Consider the following 8915-nt stretch of genomic DNA (forward strand, 5'->3'; position numbering starts at 1 on the left):
GGAATGAGGAGGCTAATCTGTGACTCAGAGCAGCTTCCTCACCCTCTCCAAGCTAGTTCTACATCCTGCCTCCCCCTCTTCCTGAATCTTGCTCTTTCTGAGCCTGCCCTTCCCCAGGGAGACTGTGGGCACTGGCCCATCTTCTCCTGGCCACATTGCTTTGTGAATTTGGTCAGAACTGGCTAGAAATCACGCAGAAACTGCCTCCAGCAGCACTGGCATGGGACAGCACTGCTGTCATTTTCAGTTTGCTCACAGTATGAGGAGATTTAAATCAATCATTTATGTCCACATCCATTTCAATAAATGAAGTCAAAATAATCAGACAAAGTATTTCAAGAACCATGAAGCTTATGGAGTGGATCTGCCTGAATGCACAGCCAGTTTTAAAATTCATTTGTTTTAAACATTTCATCCATTTATTCTCATGGTTGTGTTTTTTAAAAAAGATTTGCAAGATAATCTGCAGATTTGTTTTTACTAATCAAAGCTTGTAACTTTCCAATAACCATTAAAAAACCATTTTAAGAATTAAACTGAAATATTTTCTACCTTGCTCTTTTTGGATTGCTCATTTTCTGTTTGTTTTTCCCTCACTGGGGATTTAAAAGGCCTCACAATCAATAGGGAAAAAGCATGCCACTGAGCTGTATCCCAGATCTCTTTTCATGTCTTGGGAAATTAATCAGCACAAATATATAAAAATGCTGAATCACATAATCACTTGCAAATGTTTTCAATATATATCCTGTGTCTAACATAACTTCAGTCATAGGGTATGTGCATTTTAAATAAATGTTGAAATAGGAAAGTTTATGTAAAGCAACCTAAAGATGACCAAAGTGGGAGGAAGTAATGGAAGGAGGAATTACAGAGGAGCCACAGGACAGACTGAGGATGACACATGTGTTCTCCCTGCTTCACTGATGCAAGTGTTCACGTGTGTTCACACTTCTCACATGTGTGAACTTTGTATATGAGCAGGTTTGTGTTATATCAGGCTCAGATAAACACTACCTTAGAATAAGGGCCTGGAACATAGCTCACAGCTAATGCTTGGCAAGCTCAATGACCTACATTAGTCTTCCCGACCACAAAAAACTCTCCATTTACAAACATAATGAGTTCATGACAGGTGAAAATGAGAAGTTCTAATTTCTCCCAGTAAACATCATAATGCAGCAAAGTCACCTATATTCTCACTACAGGAAGACAGGAAGACAATCATCACCAGGTGTGTGCTTGCTCAAGGACCTGGCATGGGAAGAAGTCACTTGAAACTTAGGGTTGTATAGGTCCCATATCTGGGAAACATTTATAGCACTTCAGCTCCTTTGTAGAAAAGTAAAGAATTTGTCACATTCTATAAATGTTTGCTTCCAAAGCAGACCAATTTATTACAAAACTGTATGTCATTTGTACATGAAAAATAAAGGTAGGCAAACACATAGTTATATACCACTGCATTGTCTCATAATGAGATTTCAAATTCTTTTAAATCAGATCATTTTTACCAAACTTTCCCAAGACTTTCACATCAGAGCTGAGCACTGCATTCTCTGATCTTTCCATTTGCAGAACTGAATTTATGGCAGGAGGCTATGCAAATAGGGCCTCCTTGTGCTGATGAAAACCAGCCCAGTTTGATCCAGAATCTGTGGATTAGATTGAAGCCTCAGATGCCCAGATATTGTTAATTAATGATCAGTGGTGAATATAGGCAGCTCACATGAAGCTTGAGCTGATGCTGAGTGTGTGTGTAAATGTGAGTGTGGCAAACAGGGGACATATGCGACAGTTACCTAAGTAGGATGCCTCTGTGTTTGCAGGAGTCCAGGCTGTGGAACAGCTGGTGGAGACTGGGTAGGAAGCTCATCATGGAGCTTGAGCTGATCTGTGTTCTGCTGTTTGCAATTTTTTTTAATTTAAGATGAAAGGTAACTTATTCAGAAAAAAATTATTGAGCTTGTCAGTGTACATGAGTACAATAAACACGGGAAGTCTGAGATGGTTTCCTGACTAGGATGTCTCTCTGTTTGCAGGTGTCTTGTGCGAGTAGTAGCTGGTAGTGTCTGGGCAAGGCTTAGTGCAGCCTGGGGGCTCCCTGAGAATTTCTGCATAGCCTTGTGATTCACCTTCCATAGTTACTGAATGAACTGGAACTGCCAGGCTTGCAGGAAGGGGCTAGAGTGGATCTCAACTGTCAGTGAGTATAGTAGTTACATGTTGGATGCAGACTCTGTGGGCACCATCTCCTGGGACAATGGCAAGAACATGCTGTTTCTGCAGATGAGCAGCCTGAGACCCAAGGACACCGCCATGTATTACTATATGAGAGACATGGTGAGGTAAAGTCAGGTTAGATAAAAACCTTCCTCTAGGGACCTTCAGGCCCAAGAGAGGTCACTATGACCCAGGAGGAAGCAGGCAGGACCAAAGAGTGGGTTAGAAGGCCTCTGGGGTTTCCCTTCTGTGTTAAATTATAGCACCTGAGCAGACTTGACAGTGCATGAACTGTAATGAAGTATCTTTGTCCAAGTAAAGGTCATCTGTACCATTTAATTGCACAGGAATTTCACTTCCTAGGTAAACACGACTGGTACCAATGTGAAAATAAATTATAAACGTTAAGTTAATTTTCCTTTGAATGTCTAATCACAGTAATCATCTGAAAATGATCCAACTTCTTTTTCTTTTCTTGCTTTTGCTATAGTTGCTTTTGAAATCTATGCTGCCATAAACTGCTGCACCTCTGCCGAACCACCATCTCAGAACCAGCTGATTCTGAGTAACAAAACCTCCAAAGACTGGTTTAGATTCAGCATTTGTTCCTAGTGTGCCATACTTCGACAAAAACTGTCTGATGCTTACCTACAGATCGAAAAAAAATAGAAAAAATAATGCTTTTTTATAGTTTCAAAACTATAAAGTTAATAAACAGAGAAAGAAAAATTATACTCTCATAGAGACAACACACAGCATGCTAAAATCCAGCAAACACTGCTTTGGGCTGCTGCAGATTGCTAAGGAGCAGAGTGATGCAGAGTTGCATGCAGATGGACCTATAAGTACCATGAGCCCTGTGGATGCAGTGTGTCATCCTATTCCCTCAGAACCTGTATCAGTACCATGCCTTCTCAGGCTCTTTCACCTCCAGGCAGGAGACATTCACCCCCTAGTGTCAGTCTGAGGTGTCCAAGCCATGTCAACTTGTCTACGAATAATTTCCCAGATTTCTCATGCTCCAGCATGAAGGTCTGCTGAATTTCATCAAAGCAGCTCATCCTCAGAGAGGTTGAAAGATTCTTATGGATTTGCCTCGGTCTTGACCCACAACATCCTGGGAAATAGTCCAAATCACCTGGACACACCAAAGCCACAGAACTCCTCCCTGTCTAATGGAACAAGTGATGTGAACCTTTTTGATTCACGCGAAGACAGAGATGGAGATGGGGTGGGCGGGTTGGTGGAGGAGCACAAGTAGTGTTATTATACACCTACTGTCACAGGTCATGCTTGGAATGGACCTTATGAAGGTAGTTCTTCCAACATTTATTCTTGATATAAGATCTCTTGTAGAAATGTGTATAGACTGTTCATACATCAAACCTGTTTATTAGCATTAGTTAGCAGAAGTATTCCAGGAATCTAATGTTCGAGGGCCTGAAATGTTACCTCTTGGCCTTTCATGTAGGAAGAAAAGGGTCAATTTCCAAAAAGCTGTAGAATCCCACTTGCAGTGAGATCTTTCAGGGTCACTGGATCTTACCAAATTACGCTGAATAGAACACAGAACTATTTTCAGAAGGACCAGTTCTTGGGTCTCTTAACTTGGCATAACTTTTCATGCTGAACAGGTTTCCCTTCACCCACCAATCTCAGTCTTTTATCCTGAGTGTTGGAAAAATAAGATACAGTGCATTGATCCTACCTGGGCTAAATCAAAGATCTTTAGGATGTCAGGTGGGGTTCACAGTATAGAATAGGGTTGTATTGGATATTGTACCTGCCTGCACCATCATTTCTGGGAACTGGGCGGCTTGGGGTGAGCACCCCTACACCATTCCAATCCCTGGGAGTATAAGATAGTTGCTCCTGGCTGGCTGGCCAGGGAACTTCTAGTCTTTCTGCCACACGCCACCAGCCCTGCAGGGCTTGGGCTTGCCTGCCCCACCTCTGGTGACCCTCTCTCAATCTGGGGGACTGGGAAGCCAGAGTTCCAGGAGCCAAGATAATAGAAGAGGATTTCCCACAGGCCCAGGGGAAGCCTTGGAATAACACTTGAAACACAGAAATATAGGAAAATGACAGAACGAAAGACCAAAGTACAACCTCAAACCTCAAGCCCATCCCAAGAAACATTAGGAGCTATGTACATAGAAGCAAATATGTGCCATACACCTGAAATACCTGTAATAACAGCAACTGAAATAAAGGAGCAACTATGGAAAGTTTTAAAGAAATTCAAACTAGAAATAATCTCCCAGGTAAAAGAAAAATTATGTTCTGTGCATCTACAGAGTAAATGTCTATTCTTCAAGGCTCCTTGATGGGATGATCTCTGATTGTCTTGTTGGTGAGGAAATCACTGGGTGGAGTGCACTTCTCCATTCATGAAGATTTTTGATTGTCAGAGTTTCGTGTATCCTGAAGCTATTGAATGTGGAATAGAAATATAGAACATAAATGTAAAAACTGAGTTTTGTCGCCAGTGTCTATAACTAAATGTCTAATGATCACTAGAAGAATACAAGTAAGGCCACTAAACAGGGGAGCTGGGACACATGCACATCACCAACAAATGGAAGTGTGAGGAGATAGAAGCAGAAGTTCAAGACTAGGATGAACTTGAATTTTAAACCCCATTTCCCAAGACAAAACAAAGAAGATATACATGTTGAGCTATGTGTGTTGTCACAAGACTCTAATTCTGGCTCTTGGAAAAATAAGGGAAGAGAATCAAAACACATTTCAGGCCAGGTTTGGCTACAAGAGGGCAGCCTAAGTCTTATCTCCTGGACTTCAAAGTGGTGCTGTTTTTCAAAAATGTGAATAACCATAAATACCAATGAAGATAACATAGTTAACAAGTTCTAGTTGAGGTGGAATTTTAGGGACAATGTCATTGTGTTCAAGGTTGACATAATCATTCATGATTTGAGGTAAGCATTTAGAGTTTAGGAATAACCTGCAGAGGACGAGATTAGAAGCTGAACCTAGAAAGCAAGTATCCAGCCAGCAGCTACACTTGGTCATATGAGGACAGGTCATTTCACACAAATATCCTTCTTCTTCTCTCCAATTGATTAAAATGTCTCTTTAAGGGAAGCACAGACTACACACTCCTTTTACAGTTTATGCTGAATATGATTGTGTAGGGCTTGGATCACAAGGTGATTTAGAGCAAGGAGCAAATGAACCTCTAGTGACAACAATCACAGTGGAGCAAGGTCTCAAGCAGCATGAATGGCCCTGAAGGAGATAGGTCAGAGAGACACAGAGTCTGTGCTCATGTTCCTCCTGAAGTAGCAGCAGCACAACCTGGAAGGGAAGAGAGTGAATCTAGGGCATGAGTAGCCAGAAGAGGCTGGATGATACTGATCTTGGATCAGGAGTTTGAGGCCATTATTGCCTGCTTCTTATTCCTCTAAATCAAATTTCAACTTATCATAGATTCTAACCCAGAATTCAGCATAAAGGGTTGCTCTCAGCACTACAAAAGAACAAGCAATGTCCCAGTTTCCCCTTCACATAGGAAATGAGCTCCCCACATACAAATTCACCATCCAACACTAGATTTAATATCTACTCACGGGCTATGGGGGTCCACAGTTGCATCCCCCGATAGGACTGAGTTCTCTCAGGAAGACAGGGCTGTGCCTTCCAGAAGATGAGATTGCTGGGTCCTGTCTTGTGCCTGGTTAGAGATTCTCATGTGAGTGTGCTCAGTGTGGGGCTTGGGTATGGGATGGTTAAAAGCAACTGTCTGGCAGGAAGTTCTTTTATATTCTCCCTAGTTGTCCTCTCCCAGGGGCAACTGTAGGAATTGGAGGCTGGCCTAGTGAAGCCCTCACAGATTGTGTCCCTCACCTGAACCGTCCCTAGATTCTACAACTGGTGCTTATGACTGGAGCTGGATCCCTCAGCTCTCGGGGAAGAACCCAGAGTGGATGGGGCACATAAAGTATGATAGCACTAGGTAGAACTCTTCCTCCAGAACCTCATCTCTATCTCCAGAGACACAGGTAAGAACCAGTTCTCTCTGCAGCTGAATGCTGTCACCATGGAGGACACTGCCACCTATCACTGTGCAAGGAATACAGTCATTTCTTATAACTGAACCCAGACATAAACCACCCTGCAGGGAAACGTAAGACCAGCAGGTGATGCTCTGCACACATTGTTGTAGGGAACTAACTTCACAGCCCTGTAGTGACAGGGCTAGAGGGTTTTCTCTTCACATGATTAACATCACCATCACTAGCCCAGTAACAGAGATCCCAGGGATCCTTTACAGTCTGATCCTGCAGAGTTATATTTTCATGAATCAAGCTTTTGTTTCCGCATCTATTTTCTTGCTCATTACATAATACATTTTCAATGGATCCATTTTTCCCATCTCAAGAAATTATACAGTCTGATGAATTTAGCTATGGAAACACATAACCATGAAAATTATTTCTGTGTTCACTGCCAGTCTTCCCTCCACCACTGGAGACATCTGGAGTTTGTGTTATCTAGAAGGTCACTTTCCAGATCTAATTCACCCAAAGTCCTTTTTCCGAATGTCTGGACACCTTTGTATACGTTGATCTTGTGCTCACCTATTACTAAAGTTGTTCATTTCCTCACTCTTGGTGATATAGTGCAATGCCTCAGATCAGTTTGGTGGATAATACCGCAGAGTTCTTCTGCAGATATCTCATGGTAGACACCATCGTGCTCTCACACAATTTATCATCGTATTTCACTGTCTGAGCAAGTATTTCTCATGACCTATTCATCCAGTCTCAAAATCTCTGAAGTACTTTCTCAATTTCTGTATCTAATTGTAACTGAAAGTGGATGTGTTATACTTACATTACCCTCAATAAAATTGGGACATCTATAAGTTCAGCTTTCAGCATGATTTGGGGTACTGTGTTCTATTTCATACTCACCTGTTAGTTGACCTTGGAACAGGCAGTGGAAGTACCATGACTCCATGAAAGAACAAGATACAGAGCAGAGAGTAGAGTACAGTAAATTTCAAAGTCTTCTTACATTAGAGAAGAATGCCAACTCTCTCTTCTCTCCCAAGCCCCTGAGGATGATTCTGGTCTAGGACTCCAAATTTGTGTGAATTGACAGACAGACTTGGGGTCACAGGGATTGGGCCATTTGAAAATGTTGTTGAGATTTTTCTGAGATTCTCAAAATAAGACTGAATCCACAAGATGATTCCCTCTCGATTGATTTTCTTAAGTCAGTCAACTAACAACACTCCACTGCAGAATTTTCTTTTTCTAAAAAAAATTATTCTTGCATAAAAAACACAACCAAATTGTCTTTTCTGTGGGTATTTTCTATGGCAGAGTAAAATTTGATGCTCACTCAACAGCCTGAAACACAGCATAATATTTGTGTAGAAAAATTGAAACAGTTCAAATGTCTTTCCAAGATGTGGCAGTGTACAAACTGGAAAATGTTCATGATACACTCACTTTAATGCTTCCAAGGCAGATCAATTCATTAGAAAAAAACATGTTATGGGCATGTGAAAAATACAATTAGACACACAGCTAAATAGCACTGCATCACCTCATAATGAGATTTAATATCGTGTGCTACCAAATTATAGCAAACTTGGCCAGTGCACTCAGCCGATTGGGCACTGCTCTCTCTGAGCAATCCGTTAGCAGAACAGGATATATAGCAGGAGGCCATGCAAATAGGGCCTCCCTCTGCTGATGAAAACCAGGCCCCGAGGCTCTGGGTTAGAGCACAACTTTGGATGCCAGCTCTTGTTCGTTAGTGGTGAGAGCTGACCACAAAAGGCTCACCATGGAGCTTGGGCTAAGTTGGGTTTTCCTGTTTGCAATTCTGAAAGGTAAATTATTCAGAAAAAAGGATATTGAGCCAGTCAGTGAACATGAGTAGTATAAACAGAGGATGTCTGAGATGATTTCCTGAGCAGGATGTCTCTGTGTTTGCAGGTGTTCAGGGTGAGCCGCAGCTGGTAGAATCCGGTGGAGGCTTGGTGCAGCCTGGGGGCTCCCTGAGACTCTCCTGCGTGGCCTCGGGATTCACCTTCAGTAACTCCTGGATGGACTGGATCCGCCAGGCTCCAGGGAAGGGGCTGGAATGGATCTCAGAGATCAAGGGTGATAGTAGTACCATAAACTACATAGACTCCGTGAAGGGTCGATTCACCATCTCCAGAGACAATGGCAAGAACACGCTGTATCTGCAGATGAGCAGCCTGAGACCCGAGGACACCGCTGTGTATTATTGTGGAGCACAGTGAGGGAACATCAGTAGGCCTCCAGACAAAAACCTCACTCTGGGGATGGTCGCGCCAGCAGGGGGCGCCGTAGTTCAGGGGGAGCCAGTCAGGGTCACAGGAGCAGTTGTAGAGAAGGAGACAGGAGTGAGGTCTTCCTGGGTGCCTCTGGAATTTCTCTTCTGCTTTAAATCCTAGGACCTGAGCCGACTCTGCAGTGCATGAAGTGCAATGAAGTATTTAAGTCGACGTACATATCATTAGTTCCATGAAGTTGCATAGGAAATTCACTCAATACCAATCTCAACATAAATTCTAAAATTCGAGTTAGTTTTTGAAACATTTAATCAAGATCATTATCTAAAACTGAACCGCTAATCTATTCTTAATGTTACTGCATTGCTTTCTGCATAGTTAAACTTTTTAGATTAGG

General features: G+C 42.3%; 1 pseudogene and 1 gene segment (V, D, J or C); both read left to right on the top strand.

The window, feature by feature from the left end:
• The first annotated feature begins 2223 nt into the window (after positions 1–2223).
• Positions 2224–3986, top strand: LOC100714287 (oxysterol-binding protein-related protein 9-like; annotated as a pseudogene).
• Positions 3987–7951: 3965 nt separating this feature from the next.
• On the top strand, positions 7952–8506 carry LOC100714011 (immunoglobulin heavy variable 3-7-like). The segment is given in 2 exon segments: positions 7952–8089; positions 8196–8506. Coding segments are annotated over 2 exon segments (357 nt in total).
• Positions 8507–8915: the final 409 nt, after the last annotated feature.

The sequence above is a fragment of the Cavia porcellus genome, unplaced genomic scaffold, assembly GCF_034190915.1.
Source record: "Cavia porcellus strain 051 isolate PalLab524CR breed Dunkin Hartley unplaced genomic scaffold, mCavPor4.1 scaffold_8, whole genome shotgun sequence".
NCBI lineage: Eukaryota > Metazoa > Chordata > Mammalia > Rodentia > Caviidae > Cavia > Cavia porcellus.